Source organism: Phocoena sinus, chromosome 6 (assembly GCF_008692025.1).
Source record: "Phocoena sinus isolate mPhoSin1 chromosome 6, mPhoSin1.pri, whole genome shotgun sequence".
NCBI classification, from domain to species: domain Eukaryota; kingdom Metazoa; phylum Chordata; class Mammalia; order Artiodactyla; family Phocoenidae; genus Phocoena; species Phocoena sinus.
Genome location: NC_045768.1, coordinates 11397626 through 11418944, shown reverse-complemented (window position 1 = coordinate 11418944; position 21319 = coordinate 11397626). Strand labels below are relative to the sequence as shown.

Below are 21319 nucleotides of genomic sequence, written 5' to 3'. Positions count from 1 at the left end.
GCCCCATCCCGTGGGTTCAGTTTCTGACAGAGCCATGTGCCAGGACCCACAATGAGTGGAGTTATAATCTGCGTAGCAATCAGGCCTTCTCCCAGTTGACCATCCAGAAAACAACATTGTACCCATCGTACTTTTAAGGGAAGGAATTAAAAAGAAACCAAACAGCCCCAGAGAGATGGAAACACTCGAAAACCAGAGGAAAGTCTTCTGTTAAATAGTATGAAAGATCCAGGTTTCCCAAATGGCATTTAAGGCATTGGGAAGAAAGGCTGATTTCTCCCAGAGGGGCCCCAGCTTTGATGCCCAAACTGCCCTCAAACATCAGGCTGTGCATTGTTGTATAGCAGGATACCCTCAGGCGAGACAACCATAAATAGCTTAAAACAAGAATAGGAGGTTCCATCTGTTTCTGGAGTATTTCAGCAGCACCTGCTTTCAAGGTAAAAATCTGGGAGCTGTCCCCACAGCCTTCCTTCCCAACTCGCTTCCCCATCCCCCATAGACTTATTTTAAACCAAAGCAGCTAAAACACAATCCAAAAGGGCTTCTGCCACTGCACCTGCCTAAGGAAAGAGTCCTTTGATTTTTCTCCTAAACTGTATGTGTTGGAACAGTTAGAGAAGCCAAAGTTCTCAAAACCAGACTCTATTACTTCTAGCTTCTTTTTCTCTGTGAAAACTGAGCTTTCCTGTTTATAGGAGAAATGAGCACAATACAGATGAAAAAAGGATGCAACAGTTGTTCCTGCCATTAAGACAGAAAGTGTTCCAGAAGGAGGATGGTTCTCACTTAACACAATTAACGTTTAAACATAAGCCCACATGCCAATTTGCCTGGGAAGAAGGACAATAACTCCCCAACGAGGGCCAAGGAACATATTTCATTAAGGTATAATTTTTTAAAAAAACCACTAAAGTTGAGGCTTGAAAATTCCATCTAAATCAGGTGTTACTCCCAAAGTGATGTGCAGCATCCCTCTAACAATAAACAGGAAATCCCAAGCCTGTGTAGATAGCAATTTCATGTACAAAAGCCACTTTACCCTTGGTGTAAAAACAATATTTCTAACGCCTGCCCCAGACCATCGCATGGCACACCATTTCCTATGGGATAAATCCAAAATCTCGAGCATGTCCCACAAGGGCTTTCACAGACTGGCCCCAAGACTTTTATGGCATCATCTCTTGCTATCAGCCTCTCATCAGAATTCTCATCATTCTTTCACCTTGCTATACCTTTCATTTCTCTGAGCCTTTGTGTACCAGTTCTCACTGCCCAGAGAGCTTTTCTCCCTTTCTCCTCTAGGCCAGCCCCCATTGATTCTCTAAGACCCAGTTTAACTGGAACCCATCAGCAACACTTTCTCTAATTCTCCAAGTCAGACATGGGCACTGCCTAATCTGTGACCCCAAAGAACCCTACACATACATATTTTTTAAAATAGCACTTATCACATTATATTTTAATTACCTGTTTACAGAGTCCCTTCCCAAAGATTAAGTGGCTCCTAAGACAGTAAGGGTAGTAGAAGTGAAATGGGAAGTGGGTATCAAAATTAGAGGTGGCCTGGGAACAGTGCACCCAGAAATATATTCAATTTTATATTTGGTAAAGGACAAAAAGTATACATTGTTTTCAGTTTGTAATACCAAGTTCAGAAAATTCAGCTCACCAAAATCTTGGATGAATATGACATCTGAAAGGTTCTCATATGGAGAGCTGGGGCTAGATCTCTGTGTCTATTTTATGGGACCCCGAGGTAAATAAAGGCCAAAGACCACGTGTTATACGTTGCTCATTCCTGGTATATACTAGATACAAAGATACTAATTGAATAAAAACTTTAAATGTTAAACTAAAAAAATTTTAGATACCATCTTGATGAAACAAGTTATTTCTTCCCGAAATGTATAATAGGTTCTGAACAATCCTATTTGGGTATAAAGATAGTTACTCAGGCTTTCTCAAGAGCTGAAATAAGATCCCTATATATACAGGGGAAAATTGTAGAACACAAATATTTTTAAAGTTCCTTTATAAAGAGTAAAGAAATTTAATATTGTATGGCTTATCTTCCATAATCTACTCCCCCCAACCCCAAGCAATACAGTTATGGGTTTGAACTCTGGCGTTCCTTCTGTTCATCCAAAACCAGAAGTTGGCTATAAATAGCATATTTCATTACAGTTTAAGCCTTGATGGGGCATGTGTTATTTGGGCAATAGAAGCCAGGAAAAAAGTGATCTAGGTCACTCTGTCTTACAATATTTGAAAGATTTCAGAGGTAAATACTTATTATATCTTAGACTCAGATGGTGCTATCTAAAAATGCTAAAATACTTTCTCAGATTCCTGGGTTTATAATGAAGAACAACTAACTTACCCGTAACTCCTGTTCTCCTAGCTGGTGCTTTTAATCTAGTATTAACTAGATTATTTAACTAGCAGTTAGTTAAATAATATAATGGTGACTCTCAAGGTAAATTAAAATGCTTTAATAGAAAGAACCAGTCAATTGTGGGAAGAAATAGTGCATTTGACTTTATATACCACGGTACTTTCATTAACAAGACTTATACTTCAGTACAACTACATCTCTGTCAAGGTTAGCTGGTGACAAGAGTTCAAACCAACTTTGAAAAAATGTTTAAAAATAAACTCAGAGGGCTTCCCTGGTGGCGCAGTGGTTGAGAGTCCGCCTGCCAACGCTAGGGGACGCGGGTTTGTGCCCCGGTCCGGGAGGATCCCACATGCCACAGAGCGGCTGGGCCCGTGAGCCATGGCCACTGAGCCTGTGCGTCCGGAGCCTGTGCTCCACAACAGGAGAGGCCACAACAGTGAGAGGCCCGCCTACAGCAAAAAAAGAAAACAAAAAAATTCAGAGATTCAATCTTTCATAAAACAAGTATTACTAAGTGTCTACTATGTGCAGACATTCTTAAATAAATACACTTTGGGTGTATTTGTGAACAAAACAAACAAAGGTAAGAATTCCAAGCCTTCGTGGAGCTTACATTCTAGGGGGGAAGGACAATGCCCCTCACAATGAACCTAATAAGTTATATTGAATAAAGGATGACTAAGAACCTTTCATTGTGAAATTAAGTTCAAATTTTGTAAATACTGATGACCTAGTCCTTTATGGACATAATGTCTGTCCACTGTGTCGCTGAATCTCCACTGTGACCCTCAAAGGTGCACCTCTTATGACTAACATGAATTGTTTGGTAATATGAACCAATAACTGGATTTCATATTTTCTCTTTGAACTAGTGTCCAATGTGGCCTGTCCTCTCACTCAGAGCCCTCAGTATCCGTTTCCTGTTCTTCCAACCGAATGGAACGGATCTCCCTGTCTCTGAAGGCCATGCACACAATATCTTGGTCGAGCACTACACTAAGTGCTGAGGATACAGAGTTGTTTAAGACACAATCTTTACCCCTAAAGAGTTAACTGTTCAATAGGAGAAAGGCAAAGGAAGATCAAGGCTTATGAGTGTGTAACTGAAGTGTGCAAAGCATGCTGGGTGCATCTAGAGGATGGGATGATTACCTCTGCCTGGAGAAGGCTACTCTGAGAAGTGCCCAAGCTGAGTCTGGGAGGATAGGTAAATGTGTGAAGGCAGAAAGGTCCAGTCGTTCATATGGGCCAGGAAGCATATGAGCTTGGGACAGCAGCCAGAGAGAAAGTGACCCTAAGAAGCTAAATCCTAGAACAGTGGAGGCTATGTCTGCATGGATGCCATCACTAGGAACTACATCCCTCATGGGAAAAAAATGGAAAACAAAAGTAAAGGTGGCTTCCGAGCAGACTTGAGCTATAGTACTAGGCACACTGAGAAAGATGACTGGACCTCAAGACACAGGTTAACTAAAGGAAGGAGACCAAACAGCAAAAGAGGATGATACTTATAATGTAACCCAGACCCAAATCCCACCCATGTTCTCTTGGCAGACTTCTCCACTCTCCACTGGACATGTCACCAACCAGTCATCCAGGGTTAACAGAAACCATTCCACTCATATGCTAGTCTCGGCCCAGCAATGTTTCCAAACCAAGCACAGGGGAAGTGCCATTTTGTGTGCCCTGTATATAAGCAAAAGGTGGATAAGATAAAGAGAGCCTTCCGCCCTCATGTTAAATACCCATGAAATGCATGTCTCAGAATTCACAGAAGACTATTTTTAACTACAGCCACTATCCTCTGGCACTAGATTATCAACAGTAAGAAGACATTATGCCATGGGATCGTTCTATGTGTTATATATAGCATATTATAGCATAATCATCTGTCTCCCCAGCTCATCTTGGGAACTCTTCAAGGACAGGGACTAGCTAATAGTAGGCATTCAATTAAGGGCTGACAAACAAATGAATGAATTAACCCACCAAGTTTTTTTCCATAGTTCCAAGCTAGTATAACAGACAGAAAACACACAAATTGCTGTTATTTTTCATTCTAAATGATGACAGCAAGAGGCTATTCAACTAGCTTCTCGCAAACATGAAGTCCATGGCCCTACATGTAGACACAGAGTCAAACGCCAGAATCGGATGCGAGCAATCTTTAAACTTAAATGTTTAAATAAACAGATTTCCACTCTCTGAAATTTGCTGAGAGAATGCAATAATGGCAATTCAAGAGTCCCCTTTCCCCCAACACACACATCCAAGCTTTGAAAGAAACATCATAACCCAAAACACCATGGGACAAAAACCTTTCTGCAAAACTTCAAGAACGTGGTTTAAACCCTCACCTCCTCTGAATGACTACATAAATATGCAGTGTCCTAGCCGAGGCTGAAACATACCATTAGACAAAAATGGAAGAGAAAATTTTCTTGAAAAAAACACTGTTAAATAAAAAGTAAGTAGTAATTTACATCAGAGTCTAATACCCTGGGCAGGCAATCCTTGGGCCTAGACTACTGAGGTGTGCGTGAACACAGCAGCCTCACAAGCAGCCGGCTTTGTCCCTTCTTCTTAAGGTCTTTCCAGCAGTTGTTCTCTAGGGCCCAAATTAGATGCTATGCTTGATGAAGAAGAAAGTTGATTTCACTGATTAAAAATAATAATGATAATAAGATTTGCGTAGAGAAACGCAGAAGTAGCAGTCCCGACTGACAGTTTTCGAGCTCAGCCCTCACCCCCTCATGGTGTGAGGGTGTGTGTGTTTGGGGGGCGGGGGGGGGGTCTTTTCCTAGTGAGGAGGAGAAGAAAGTGCAGAGACTAGTACACCAGAGAACTACCCTTTCTGGAATTCATAGAGGGTCTGGCCCAAGCCTGGGGACCCGGGTTTTGTCAGGGGCGCCTCCCTGCTGTCCTGCTCTGAGCTGTTGCACATGAGCAGAGAGAGACAGGAGGCAGGCCCCTCTGACACCTACTTAACCGAGGCAGATGGGGAGGAGGGTGTGTGGGATGCCTTTACTTCCCCCTCAGGAGGCTCCCAGCAGGAGCCCAGAGCCAGCAGCTCCAAAATCAGATTTCCACACATCCTCCCACCCCAGAACATGCCTTACGTCTCTGGCAGGAGGAAACGGAGCAGTAAGCAAGTATGATTCTAGTGTATGAAGGGGGTTTTAGAAGACCTAAAGAAGCCTTCTTACAGGATTCTGCACTTTTTTCAAACCTCTACAGAGGGAGCCAAGTTGGGAAACAGTTACTCACTCATTGACCCAAAGGGGGCAGGGGTGTTACTCTGAGAAGGACACAATCAGTGTCTGCAAGACGTCCTGAGCTACAGACACATACTTTATTAATAATCTTACATACACAAAATGTCGAAGGGAAAGCCTAACAGGCTAATTTCTGACAGCTCCAGATAACAGCAGGAGGAACTGAAGCCATGCTGATTCTCCAGCTTCTACACACTCCCCAGAAGCACTGATCCCTTTTCCCACCCAAGGGATGTGATACAAATAAATAAATACAATTATCTGTAGAACTTAAAGTGCAAGGACAACACTGTGAAGTCCTTCGCCCCAAGTGCAGTGACTTTTGGGAAACAGATAGGAAAATAAAAAGAACAGCTGGAAAATTTAATTACAGAAGAACAACGCAAATGCTGACATTGCTTCACAGAACTAGCCAATAGCCAATGCCATTTTCCTTACCTTAAGATACAGAAGCAACTCTTGGCTCCTGAAGATAAGCGGCAGAACCCGAATCTCTGTTTGCTGTCAATGTCAGTGAGCACAAATGTGAAGTTCTGGCCAACTTGGCTAACTGAGAGGCTGCGGCAGAGACAGAACAAAGGGGAAAATGAATGTGCAGTAAGTTTCCTGATAAAGTATCTAATCACAACAAGTCGTTGAACCTGTAACATTTCCTTTCTCAGTGGAATTCTTTATAAATGAACTTAAAATTTACACACTTCAAGGGAACAGACTGTGAGCTAGTATTTAAAAACAAAAAATGACAGCAAGCAGTGACCACGTCATCACAGCTACCAAACCTCCTACTTGCTGAGCTCAGGCAGGTGTCCCTGTTGATCACTGCATCCAGTTCTGAAAGGTGGATTCTATTAACCTCATTTTATAGATGAAGAAATAACCTACAGTGGCACTGCCTAAGGTGCCAGCTGGTAAACTGCAAAAAGCTGAATTTTAAACCCAGACCCATCTGACGCCAAAGCCCTCTCTGCCAGCTCGCTGGTAATGATGCTCACTTGATCATTCCTCTAGTTCAGAAAATAACAGGGATTGCAACAGCAGAACTGAAGTACCAGCCACAAAGTTAGACACTTGATATTATACCATCTCATTGACTCTCCCAGCAACCCCGGAATTTAGAAGATGTTCCCATTTTACAGAAAAGGAAACTATAGAACTGAATAGGTAAATAACTGAATCAAGTTCACAGAGCTACTAAGGGGAGGACCTGGAATTCAAAAGAGGGCAAGGTTAGCTGTTATCTTCCTAAATTCCTGTATCTCTCATAATTTCCGAATTTATGAGGAATATATTTTATATCTTACAGGACAGAAATAGCAAATGTCTTATCAATGCAAGGTATTTTTTAAGAAATGGAAACAAGGTTTTAAAGAAAAACATTTAAGATAAAAGCTAAAAATTCCTGCATCAACACAAAAATCAGCAAACCACACATAAAATAGAAAACATCTGCTTCAAAAAATTAAAAAGCATATTACTAATCACATTAATCTAGAAACTCTTTTGTAAAGTTACAAAATGTTTAAAAAATCCACTTTTTAAAATCAGTTTACCAGTTAGCTTAGATTCCTTTTTAAAAAGAAGCTAAATATTACAAATACTAATACACAAATTTATGCTAACATAATATTTTAGAATGTGACATTGAATTATTCAAAGGAACTCATTAACTAGTATTGTATCTTATACAGAACATATTTTACAAAATATACTCAAATTGATAAAATATTCAAATTGATGCTCTCACCTATAATCTGTTATAAATTGTCAGTAGAAATGAAAAATCATGGTTCACCAGGCCTTTTCCAAAGGCAGACTGATTGAGTTTTTTGATAGGATGTGAATTAAGTTTTCAAATATGGATAGCCTTTTTTCCCCTAAAACTCCCTTATACAGGCCACATAAGAAAATTAAAGAGACTTTCAAGGTATTCCAGAACAAAAGGTCAATGGACCCTACTGGTCATATTAAAGGAAACAATTCCAGCCCTCAAGGAGTGGTTAGAGAGTACAAGAAAATAATTCAGAAAGAAAAGAATGTTCCAACACTCCTTTTTTAACTAGGAAGGTGAACAAAAGGTAGCAATTTAAAAGCAATGTGGTAATAAAACAGGTGTAAGTAAGTAATGCTATCCCTCCACCTTACACAAGCCAGGAGAAGGAACATATTTCTATAAAAGTTATAGAGCTGTCAAGGCGACACCAAACTACCTTCTTACGGCTGTTATGTTTTATCTATAAAGCTTGGATACTGTGTTACTATGGTGATTTAATACTATGTTTTAAAGGGGGATTATATGATTAATTTTAACAAGGTTGAGAACTAAAGATGTGTGAGAAACAGGATTCTAGCTCACATAATTAAAGTGATTGGGGAAAAAAGTGGGCCTCATTGCGGGAGGGGGAAAACCTGTATTATTGAAATATTTAAACAGGTCAGGATGATTCTAAGTTACAAATAAGGTCATGCTTTTATGAAATACTATCATGTGATCATGTAAAATATGACTGTTCATTATTTTAACTCATGGTTTGATTTCACTTCTAGACTGTTTAAAAAGAAGCATCCTAGAAGGAAAGGGTATTGATAGGACTAGATGAAAAGAAAACACCCAGGATTTCTAGGAAAAGGACACAGAAGGAACACAACTTGGTTTGTGATTTGAATGTCATTAATTTCTCTATTATCTTTTCACTACCTTTAAAAAGGCTGAAAATTCTTTCAGCTACATTGTAGGCTCAAAGAAAGATTCATTACTCATTTACTTCGTTCAAATCCCAATTCAATCACTTGCTAACTGGGCCTTAATTTAGCAAGTTACTTAACCTCTAAGTAGCTCAGTTTCTTCTCCTGGAAACTACCAACCAACCCAAAGCATATTTGAGGAATAAGTGAGATAAGCATTTGGTATAAAGGCTAGACCATTGTAGGAACAATTAATAAAAGAGATACAAGCTGCTACCATCTGAATGAAAACTAAAATTCATGTTAAAATCATCCATTTGCTTAGAATCTTCCTGACTGACTCAGCTTTGTAATACTTGTAAATGGAGGAAGGAAGCCTGCCTTTCAGCAAGGGGGAGTCCTCTGGGTGACCAAGTGAGTTACTCATTCTTGCATTAAAGTGAAAAAGATTCTTTTTGGGGTGCCACAACTTAGAAGGGGACACATTATTCTCAGTTGATTCACCTTTTAAATTCCTAGTAGGGTGAAGTACAAGTCATTAAAAGCCCCAGACCATTAAACTCTAAAATATTTTTTCCTTGGACACTCAAATTAACAGTCAAATTGAGTTCAGATTAACTCAAAGGAATCTGAATGTTCAAGGAATTTGTCATTCCCTCTCTACCATTTCTCCATAAAAAATGACTTTGGGGAAAGAAAGGGTTGGTTTCCTTAAAGGCTGCAGTTTTTGTGATTACCTCCAGGATCAGAATCCGTGCATTTTTTACAGGAATCAGAGATTTCATGATGATTAAAGGTAGTGGGAATCTTAGAAACCATCTCGTCCAATTCTCTTGTTTCATAGATGGGGAAACTGAGGCTCAGGGTGTTTTGTTGTGATGGTGGTTTGGGTTTGCTTTTTTCAAAGTAACCAGGATCAAAATAAAAACCCAAGCCCAATTCTTGTTCAAAGTCCTTTCCATTCTGCCATGCTGCACCAAACACGATGAAAACCCTCCAAAGAAGTTGTCAACTCGGTTTAAGGAAATCAGGTATGTGAGGAATTCAAATAGTTGTCTCATCAAACAGACTAATTATACTTCCCACTAAGCAAGAGAAACCAAATTTGAGTATTTCCAGAATTAAGCCAGGTGACCAGGACCAAAATCACCCTTAGCTGTGCTTCCCATGCCTAGGTGAATACGGAAAACAGAGGAGAAAAGTAATGACCATTCCAACCAGACTTTAAAATTCATGCTGCCTCTTAAATGCCTGTCAGCCACTCAAGACCCCTCCTACAACACTGTGCCTAATATTCAAGTTATTTATAGGTTCAGTGTATAAATGACATGAAGCAAGTGGATGGATAGTTTGATTCCAATCTTCCAGTGAGAAATCAGATTTTCTATATCAGCCTCACTTTTTTCTTTTTCTTTTGTTTTTTGTTTTGTTTTGTTTTTGTTTTTGCGGTACGCGGGCCTCTCACTGTTGTGGCCTCTCCCGTTGCGGAGCACAGGCTCCGGACGTGCAGGCTCAGCAGCCATGGTTCATGGGCCCAGCCGCTCCGTGGCACGTGGGATCTTCCCGGACCAGGGCACGAACCCGTGTCCCCTGCATCGGCAGGCGGACTCTCAACCACTGCGCCACCAGGGAAGCCCTATCAGCCTCACTTTTAAGGTTAGTTACCCATCTTACAAACTGAGCAACTACATTGGGCACCGTAACAAGTGCTGGATATACAACATCCATCCTGCTGTGGAGCTTCCTGTCTAGTTGAAGAAAGCATAATAAACTCAAAGCACACAGCTTGTGTTAGTGTTATATGAAACGAAAGAAAGAACAAAGACAGAAGAAAATGGAAGAGAAGGAAAAGCCCTACTGAGACAACGTGGTCAGAGACAGCTTCTCAAAAATGCTGACAATACTGACCTAAAGGATGGGATGGAGCAGCCACTCCACAAGCAGGGCACTGGGTGTTTCAGGCAGAGAAAGAGCTGCACAGAGATTCTTCAGCTGGAAAGAGCTGGGTATGTTCAAGGTACTAAAAGGTCACCAATACAGTTAAGGCCCCAGAGACAAGGAGGAAGTGGCTTAAGAAGGTGCAAGATAAAGCAAGCACCAGATCATGCAGAGAGCCCCATAGACCATGGTAAAGAATTAGGATTGGCTGATTGATTGATTAATAAGGGCAATGGAAAGGTATTGAATGATTTTAATCAGGAGAATAACAGTCTGGCCTACAGTTCTAAAATTTTTAGCTGACTCTTACGTGAAGAACAGTTTGGAAGAAGGCAAAAGTAGGAGCAGAGAAAACAGTCAGGAGGCTAGAGCAATAGTCCAGGTGAGATTGGATGGTGGCTTAACTCTTGTAGTGAGAGTGAAAATGGATCAGGTGGATAGATCCAAGTTAGAGCCACAGCAGATGGACTGAGATGGAGTAAGAAGGCAGCATATTACCATTTAATGGTAGGAAAGTCTAACGTGTTTGGGAAGAGTTCCAAGAGTTTTATCTGGGACATGTTAAGTCTAAGAAACCTGTAAATAGAAATGTCCAGTACATAGCTGAACATACTACGTAGGAAATCAGGGGAAAAGTTTGGGCTGGAGCTATAAATTTGGAAATCATCTATACAAAGATGGTATTTAACACCATGGTAAAGGATAAGATCACTTAGGAAGAGAACTGAGAGAAACAGAAGAGGATCTAGGACTAAGTTACAGAAATACCAATTTAGAGGATGGGTAGAGAAGAGATCATCAAAGAAGAAAAGAAGAACCACCAGGCAGAACAAGCAGGAGGGAGTGGTCGACCAAATCCACAGGCATCAAGATAAGAGGAAAAAATGTCGATTGAATTGAGCAACATGGAGGTTTTAGACAGTCTTGATAAGAAAAGCTCTAGTAGAATGACAAGCTGAAGAGGGCTGAGCGATAAATTAAAATGTGCAGGTAACTCTTCCAAGAAGTGGAGAATTAAGCAGTAATTGAATGGGAATGAAGAGTCAAAGATGGGTATTATTTTTAGGATGGAGGAATACCAGAGCTTGTTTTTAAGCTGTTGGGAATGATTCAATAGAGGCAGAGACTTATGATGTAGGAGAAAGAAGATGAAACAGTAAGGTTTGGATTTTGGATTAGAATCCCAGATATGCCACTCACTACGGATGTGAGCACAGGCAAGTTACTGCACCTCTCTGAGCCTCATCTCTAAAATGGGAATAATACTTACCTTGCAAAGTGGTTTTGAGGATTAGAAATAATGTATACAAAGTAACTGGCATCTAATAGGTACACAGTGAAAATAATTACTATTGCTATGAAATTATAAAATTTGAGAGATGGAATAGAAATATTTTGCTGTTCTGTTCATTACAGCTTCCTAGCAATTACCTGTTGGGCCATCTACTGCAAGGCATCCATAAGAGCTGCTTCTCCTTTCCTTCACTGTATATGAGACATCAGGCGGGAATCAAGTTTTATCAAACTACCACATCTCCCAACCTTTAGGTACATGAGCCTCAAAGTTTCTTTCCATAAACACAACTTCCATCTGCCTAAGACTCGAGTTTTTCACATTCCCTGCTCAAAGATCCCAGTGGCAAAAATGGCATTGACCCAAAATGCCTGGGGACCAAGAGTACGTCACACACTCTGCTCGAGAAACTCACTGGATAATTCTAAGAAGAGAGATCCCTCCACTCCCTCATCTACATGAGCCCGACAATGTAAAAATGAATCATAACTGGAGAATGAAAAAGTATCAAAACAAAACAAAGAATCAAAACTAGAAGGAACAGCAGAGACCTCGTTCAATTCCCTCATTTCATCCATGAAGAAACGAAGGTACTCATGGGAGGGGCCACTTGCCTCACGGCACAGAGCAAGTCAACGGCAGAACCAAAACCGTAACCTAGGTCTCCTCGTTGACACCCCCAATGCTTTGTCCACTAAAGCCCAATTGCTTCATGGTTCTCAAATGCTACAGAAAATGACCATGGGGCACAGCTTAACCAAGAGCTTAAGCTAAATCAAGGGACTAAACCAAGGGTGAAAAACAAGGGATGCAAGTGGCCAAATGGATTCAGTTTTGAAAAGCACAGCAGGATGAATGCATAGAAGTGGAAGCGAGAGGAGAGATCTGGGCAGACGTATACTAATGCACTAATCATGCGCCTTAGTTTCATTTTCTTTCAATTATCTGAATAAAAATGGGTTTCATTGTCTTCAGTTATCTGAATTTTCTACTTTTTTACAATAACTACATATTGCCTTTGAAATAAATGTTAAGAGTTTGCTTGGTGACTTTCTTTGTGGTGTGATGGATCTAACAACGGCAGTATGATATAGAACAAGTATGATGGAACTGGAAGTCAGACAAACGTGGGTTCCCACAGCAGCTCCGCCACTTACCAATGGTGGGACCTTCGGCACATTAGTGGACCTAGCTGAGCCTCTGTTTCCTCATATGTGGCATTATGATAATGGCAACCTTGCAAATGTGTAAGATTTTAATGCAGGAAAAGAACACAACAGAATGCGTGGCACATAACAGATACATAATAAAATGGTAAATAGCATTTGAACCACATTTGCATCTGTGATTACATCCTAAACCATTAAACTGTGCCTCTGCCCTTGAAAAGATCACTTCATGCTCATGTCACTTGTGTGTACTAGTATAATTAACAGGACAACTGAATAGTACCTGGTTTTCTGGGTTCTGAAAGAAGATAAGCACAAACATGGAGAATAGCTTTGCCACCATCCAGTGAGTCTCTTGAGTGCTTTGACTAACTGAAGCAGGTTGCCAGCTATCAAGAGCAAGTAAGTAGCACCACAATATGAAATGGGATTCAAATCTTTTTTATTTTTTTGAAGAGCCTGCTTTCATCAAGAATAAAAACTTTTTGAGAGTGATACAGGGATCTCAGCACTGTCGTTTCACTGCTCCTTTCCACCAAGTGCTTCAAGTGCAGGGTAGGGTAGAAATAACTCTGGCTTGGGAATAAGATTATCCGTCCCCCCGCCCCCCGGCTCTGTAATTACATAGCTGTGACATAAGGAAGTCATTTCACCTCTATGGATCTTACTTTCCCTTCTGTAAAATGGGATGCTTACGCCAGATGAATTTCAGCTTTAAAATCCTGTGGTCTTATTCCCACACATTTTCAAGGCCTCCTGTAGTCAGAGCCCAAGCTCTTACGGCACACATTACCCTCTCAGCAGGAGGCTCCATCTGCTCTGGCCAAATGATCTCTAGGCTCATTCGCAGTTTCTCCTCTACCTTGCTCTTCAGCGCATGTGGGGTGTTGGGCTCTCCCTTCCACTTACCCCATTCTTGCTGTCCTTGCAGTCTCAACACAAGCCTCACCCACTATATGATGTTTTCTCTGACCATCTCAGTCTTTCCCAACCTCATTATCCTTTTGGATAGATATTGTTTACTGTGTCTTTACAATACATTCTGGACTAGACTGAGAAATGCATGGACAGCAGAGCTCCAAGTCTGATACCATTTCCATACCACCCAACATAATGCTACACATTCTGAACCTTCCTTTGCCCTTTTGTAAAAGAGATACCACCGCCACCTATCTCCTAGAGTTGTTGGGAAGAATAAATGAGGTATTACTGTAAAAATGTCCAGCATGTTGACTAGAATCAATTAAGAACTGAAATATTAATTTCCTCCTTACCTCCCTCTATCTGGTGACTAGTCTTCCCACAAGGTGGTCTACTGAGAAATGTACTCATTTGGGAGATGGATGTCTAGACTGTGCTAGCAGCCTAAGCGGACCTTGGGCAAGTCAGGATTTCTCTACAGCTTAGATTTCTTCCAATGATAACAGCACTTGTTCTCATCTTTTATGACAGAAGGATAAAATGAGATAACACATGAGAAAGCACTTTCTTTTGAAGAGCTACCAGCATTATTATTTTTCATAAGTCCTAGTTTCAGAAAAAAAACCTTAAAACAACAGAAGAGACAGCAAGATGCCAATGTTAATGGGTGATTTGATGACGACTGTGAAAATCCCACTCTTGATATAGACTAGAAATGTCAGAAAGTTGTATTTACTGTTCCTTGAGGTAGAAAAGCACAGATACTGAAAAGATTAGGTAGCTTTCTTTTTTGAACATAATCACCCGGGGCATTACTCATCTCCCATGCCGACATATTTTCTAAGTCAAACAATATCATAAATACCTCTGCGGGGCATTGTGGGCCTCAGAATCTGGGCATATCCATTTGACAGTGCTAACTGCGAGCTAATAAAAAGCAGTGACGTTAGAACCTTTGTATTTTTTTGTAAACAAACTTAATTATTATTATCTCTTCTGCAGTGAAGTATGCCACAGTTAGAAGTGGGGCAACAGAAGAGAAAAAATATAGTCCCCCAACTAAGTTGATTTTTTTGTATCAATAAAAGTTATCAATGCCTACAGGGTGCATAATACAACACAATGTAAGAAAGAACCATTGTATACAATAAAGATTAAAATGTATCCATAAAGAGATATTTCTGTCCCAAATTGTTTTGTGGAAAAAAAAAAATGAGAAACACGATTAGGGGAGGGTAATTTGGAGAGAAGCATTTTAGAAGAAAGATGTTTTTCTAACAAAATAAAGACATCAGCCGTTACTGGTGACAAAACAGATTTTAGCACTATAACTTAAGGACTCTGTTTTTCTTCCATTTCAGAATGTAATCACCCAGACAGGTAGGTAAGTAAAGATGTGTGTGGGGCATGAGATAGGGAGGGTGTGTGTGTGTGTGTGTGTGTGTGTGTGTGTGTGTGTGTGTGTGTGTGTGTGAGAGAGAGAGAGGGTGTGTGTGTGTGTGTATGTCTTGGGAGGGATTTAATCTCATTGCTTATTTCTTCTAATATTAGTTTATAAAGTCAATTAAGGAATACCTATCCAAAACAGATCACCACTCTTATCAAGAAGTCATGTAAAGATATATTCTTATTTTTTTTGTTAAATACCTAGCGACATTTTAAAAACATTTCACCTTTATTAATTTGTATAAATATGCCCTTGCCATAATTTGTAATACATTTTATAAGCAACTGGAGGAGATTTCATGCATCACTAATTCATACATATAAATGTGAAGTTTGCATTAAACGTCTCTAAACAAAACCCTACTTCCTTGCTATTTTTAGAAGGAACAGGATAAAGAAGAGACAAGAAGACTCTCATTACAAAGGCTGACCCTCTTAAAATTAAGTCTATTCTGTTTTGAGCATCAACCTGCTACTAAAACAGCCCTGGTACCAGGATTTTAAAAGGCCCGAGTCTGGAAATACTACGATGGTTGATTGGCTTCAAAAAATAACATGTTAGAACCACAGAAAACAGTGATTATAAGTGGCTGGCAACATTCCAAAGCTGCTTTTTAGTACTCCTTTGCTTTTTAGTATTCTTTTAAACTCCTTTGGCTACCAGTTCTCATCTCACACCATTTTTAGGTTTATGCCAAATAAACCAGGACACTGCTACTACAGAGTGTAGAAAAGATCCAAGCAGTACACTACCCACACGCACTCTAAATCACTAAACTCTTTCAGGTCTGCCTCGTCTGGGTATACTAAAATATATGATAGAACCTTCCTGAAGATGGGCACATTGCATAGCTTTCTTGGAACAGATTATGCCACTTATTATTTATAATGATATTTTCTAAAACCTCTGTCGCTAAAAGTGGAACTTAACATTTATACAGTCTAATAGTTCAATTTTCCATGAAGACAACATTACGAATGGGCAGCAATCAAGTGAAAAAATAAATGATTGCAAAAACAATGCTTAAACTGTAATGAAAAATACAGTAGACCTTCCTTGAAAATAAGATCAAGATGACTGTTTTGTCATTTTATTAACATTATTAGTAAATTATAGTTTTATAAGTTAAAAAAGCTCTTCTAAAATTGTTTTTAAAAATAAGCTATTGGCTTATTTAAAAATAAAAAAAAGACCCTCAGACTATTTTAATTATCTTCAAGTTCTGATATTCATACCACTTCAAGAAACAGTTAATCATAATGCAAATACTAAGGAAATGTTTAGATGATTTTTATTTTTTAGTCTAGAAATCTACTGAAAATGCTTATTTCCCCAGAGATACCATTCTTAGACACCTAAACAAAATGCAAGACACTATTTGGCAATGTGCTTTTTAAATAGCTGAACACCTTTAAACAAGTTGGGCCTATGCTGATTTAAATTTTAAGTTGAAGTCTAAGAAAAACAAAGTCTACATAATACTCATAAGGCCATGGAGTTACACAATACTACTTGGTTAAGTCAAATATATTCCTATTTCAATAAAAATTAAATAGCACTGGATTAAATACCAACCATTCTTAATCATGGTTTGAGTCTGATAACCAAAATAAAAAATTTAATGTCATGCAAAATATATCTCACAAACTAACCAATGCAAAGCTCTAGGCTTTAAACTTTTTGATAGTGTCAATAAAATCCCCGGGAAAGGAGAATACTGCAACTCTCCTTGGAACATAGGTGTTTTAAATCATGGTTAAACAGACAGAATGTTAAGAATGGTATGGTTTTTATTTTCCATAGCAGGTTTATTGACACTTTTTTTTCTAGTAAAGTTTGAAAAGCTGACACTACCTGTCCACATAGAAGGGGAAACAAAACTTGGTCAAAGTCTGTAGAACTTCCTGTGGAGAGAAAGAGAGATAATTTATACATCTAATGGGACCAATAAATCTAACATTAACCATGGCACACAATCTAGCAACTTTACCCTAAAGAAAGAGGAGACAGATGAAGAAATATGGGCTTTATCAATTACATGGGAGGAGTACCAGGCAGTCAATCATGAGAAATAATAAACATGATCAAACTTCATTAAAAATGAAAAATTAATCAAGAATCACACATGGGCAAGCAGCAGGAGCCGTGCAGGAAAGCTCTGAAGGGAGGGAGGCGGGTGGGTTGCTGAGTGTTAACACCCCTCCAGGGACCATCTCCAGCCTGACCATATGGATCAGAGTGAATAACACCGAGCCACATGGGTTTGGCCTGGCAGGGCCGCTGTTGCTGGCACCGTTTTTGCCTGTTACCTAGGAACAGAGGGGGCCAGGATTAGACAACGCTTCCCAACATCAATAGGCCAAATCACAAGCAAAATAGAAAACCAACTGGAAGATAATTGTCCCCGAACATTGTCAACTACATATTTTTAGAGTTTAAAACTTTATTTACTTACTTTATAAAGAAGTTGCCATTTCTGGCATCAATTTATTTTGTAATCAAACTATAACAATTTTAAGTGTGCAGTATTTTTAGTCATTATCATTAAACGTCATTATCAAAATGGAACACACTTACCTGCTTGTAATTTATAAAAATCCAAAGCAAACTACCAGTTTAAATGTCTTTTTACAAATATGTAGGTACATAAAACCAAGCACATTACTCAGGGGAAGTATACAAAAAGGGTACAAAAAAAACCCCAGAGTGACATTTCAAAGACTTATTCATAAAAGAGAAACTTCTAACATTAAGAATACTATATGAGACACAACATACAGTGGTGTGTGACTTTTCCCAATAGATACATTTCACGTACACAGAATATATACAAACAGCAACACACAGACCCAAGTAATTAATCATTACTTCCTTCACAGAATTTTCTCTAACTTGACTTAATTTTAACTGCAGACTTGGACAGACCACAGTTGGTGCTTATCATAAGTTCATAGACCAATGTTATAAATTTTAAAAAAGTATTCCTTTCATGCATTTGATTTACTTTTTAACTATTTAAAATCCAACTTCAAGACAAAATGAAGAACACATTTTTCGGTCACTGAGAAGCTGGTTCAAATTAAAACAAACCTGCCCATTGCAAATCCTAATCCAAGTGATAAATTAAAGATCAGTTTACAAATGTAGCACTTTTCTAACCAATAATAATGAATTATCAATGCTAACTGAATTGATGCTTCTCGCTTCATTTATTTTTAAAACCAGTTCTATCACTCAAGAAATAAACCACATCAATCTAATAACCCACTCAATGAAGCAGAAAGCACACTGACTTTCTCTGCCAGAGCATGTTCTGCCTACATAATTCAATTGAGCATATCCTATTTTTTTAATATCATTTTGGGCTGGGTGTATATCACAGCACTGTTAAGGCATGTCATGATACAGTAAAGGAATAGAAAAGTGAAAAATGAAAAAGGGTGGGTAAGAATACTTCAGCATAGCCTGAGGCATTACTGATACATTAATTAATTTCATAATGTGGCATATTCATAAGACCGTACACATACTGTTTTAAAACTCATAGTAAAATAAATTGCAATAGGTAATGGGGAATCAGAAGAACAATAGCAATTTTTCAATGCATAATGTTATTATCAGGCAAATATTGGCAAAGAGATCATACAACACATTCATTTTAATGTCCGCAGTTTTCATTATAAAATATATTATAAGCCCCATAAACAAAACTCTTAGGATTTACACAAAAAAAGAAATTCCTTACAAATTCCTTTCACATCAAGTTTCAAATACCACAGAGCATTGCTTGACTTTAGTTTATGTACCAAGCATTCTCTAAAACTCAGTCCCCAGTGCTCACTCATTGTGAACACCAGCTACAAAGACATTTATCCTTTACCCTTCAAAAGTTACAGGTGCAGACGTACTCCTCTACTCTATGCTGGAGTTGAGCTGACAAAAGCCCTCAAGATTTTTGAAAGAAAGGACCCCCATGGCTACAGCAGAGTCAGAGAAATCTAATATGCCCAACTTATTACTCACTACAATACAGAAACTACTTACCACTTTCTAATGTCAAGAGTAATAAGCAACCATGAACTTGTCTGTCAGATAATATTAGGACAAATATCAAAATACCCAATGTAGGCTGAGTACAACCCACCTCCCAAGAGCTTTCCTTTTTACCCAAGAAAGCAGTGATAAGTCTAATTAAGCAATGGGGCAGGGGGATGGGGGGGAGGGAAGGGAATATAGGCAAATGTAGGCACATGTTTGTGCATTACAATATGTTTCCTCATGTTTGTGATATTGCAAGAGTTTGATATTCCAGTTTAAGTCAAACAGCACAGCAGTGTGCTGTCAGAGGAGAAAACAAAAATGAGCATTGCTCTGTGTTAGGCAAACTCACACATTATCTCAATCAGAACTGAAAAATCAAACTTCTCAGTTTGGGAAGGGGAGGACAGGAACAGGGAGGGGAAAACAAGTAATGTTTCCTGTAAATAAAAACTGCTGAAATAAACCAATTTTTCTTAATACTGATGTTTTCCCCATATATAAACAGGTAACTACCTTAACCTCTCTTTCCAAAGAAAAACACAATTACTTCAATATGAAAAGTACCACTCTCTGAGAGAGGGGACTTTAAAACACTGATCTAAACATATGTTGAGCATCACGCTTATAGCAGAGTGTCCCACAGTCTTTCAATATTAACTTTACTGGGAAAACAGTCACTAGCCAGTTACCAACCCATTTTTCTCTCTTGAACCTGTGTCTTTGGCTAGGGAACTTTCTTTGTAGAAAGTAATTCTCCTGTTTTCTTCTCTCTCTCTCTCTCTCTCTCTCTCTCTCCCCTCTCTCTCTCTCTCTTTCTCCCTCCCTCCCTCCCTTGCCTACACAAGCTCTTTCAGACAACCAGCCTCAGTACAACCTCAACTGCCACGTAAATCATAAATCGGATCTTGGAGATGCAATACAGCTGATGAAATGTAAATGACCTCGTTGCTAAGGCAGGGGGTGGGGAAGATTGTGCCAGCTCTCCAGATCAATTCCCAAGTTTATATTTTCACAAATCTTTTTATGTACAGTTTGATTTTTTAACATTTTAATGAGCAAAAAGTGCATCTATAGTAGCCAGTCACCACAGTTAAAGTGCAGGGCATGAACTAGATCCCAGGAGGGAACCAGTCCACCATGTCACCACTGGCTTTAGGACATTTGCCACCTGGTTCCATGTCCCCAGGTTCCAACTCTTTTCATAATCAAAACACTGCTGACATTATAAACCCCAGACGGGTTTTCTAAAATCCCTCCCAATCAATATATCCAACACATAACTTATTGGAGACAACACTGAGCTCATTGATTAAGGTGAGTTCAGTAGCAAAGTTTTCAAAATAAATGAGACAAGAATACAGAATTCAACCCCTTTGTGTCACCAGACAATTTATGAAATAGGCAATTTCCAAAAGGGCTTTTCTTCCCAACACAATATACAATACTTCATGTGGGAATAAGTAAGAGCAGAAGGGGCAGGGGGGGAGCGTGGAGGGCAGGCAGTTGCACTAACCTTTCAGTTATGGGTATATTAAGCAGCAGATCGCACAGTGCAGTAGAAACGCAACAACATCTACAAAGCTCTGCCCACAAGGAGATACCAAATCTCAGAGTGTGAACCAAAATATGAAATCAACAACCCTAACACTGGATTCATTTGCAAGTGAAAATCAGAAATGAATTCAAGTTTCGTCTCAGTCTTCTTTGGATTCATTTCACCCAGTTTGAATTCTCATACAGTCAGAAGGCCCATCAAGGGACCTTATTCCAATCCGGACAAAGCTGACTATGTTCTAATGAAACCGAGCTATTCCCTTAAAAACCTGGTAAAATTTTACATTTATAATATTATCCATAATAGAATCCTATCTGGAGGCAAAACTTCGAAGACTAAATTTGATGTAGTTAAAAAGGATTATTAATAATGAGAGGCTAAACCAATTCCCCCTGAATTTGGAGTGCGGGGTGGGAAGGTGTATGAGATACTGCAACAGCCATCAGTTCAGATGTCAAATACTTTGTTTTCATTACTTCATTGAAACCCATAAACAAAAATTAGTTGCATTTGGCAGATGAAAACAAATGACAGTCAAACACAGACATACGCACCCCACAAATAAATGCCATCTGAAAGACAAAAGTGCAGGCTGA

At 39.2% G+C, this 21319-nt stretch overlaps 1 protein-coding gene across 9 annotated transcripts in view; it reads right to left on the bottom strand.

Moving 5' to 3' along the window:
- Window positions 1–21319, bottom strand: part of DENND1A (DENN domain containing 1A) — a 540688-nt gene that overhangs the window by 351290 nt on the left and 168079 nt on the right. For 8 of the 9 annotated variants that reach the window (XM_032634249.1, XM_032634244.1, XM_032634240.1 and 5 more), the window contains exons 4-5: window positions 16982–17031; window positions 6115–6234 (exon numbers count right to left, since the gene is read on the bottom strand). In XM_032634249.1, coding sequence (XP_032490140.1) covers window positions 6115–6234; window positions 16982–17031 — 170 coding nt within the window. The remainder of the gene's footprint in view (window positions 1–6114; window positions 6235–16981; window positions 17032–21319) is intronic. The other variant, XM_032634247.1, reaches the window with a different exon arrangement.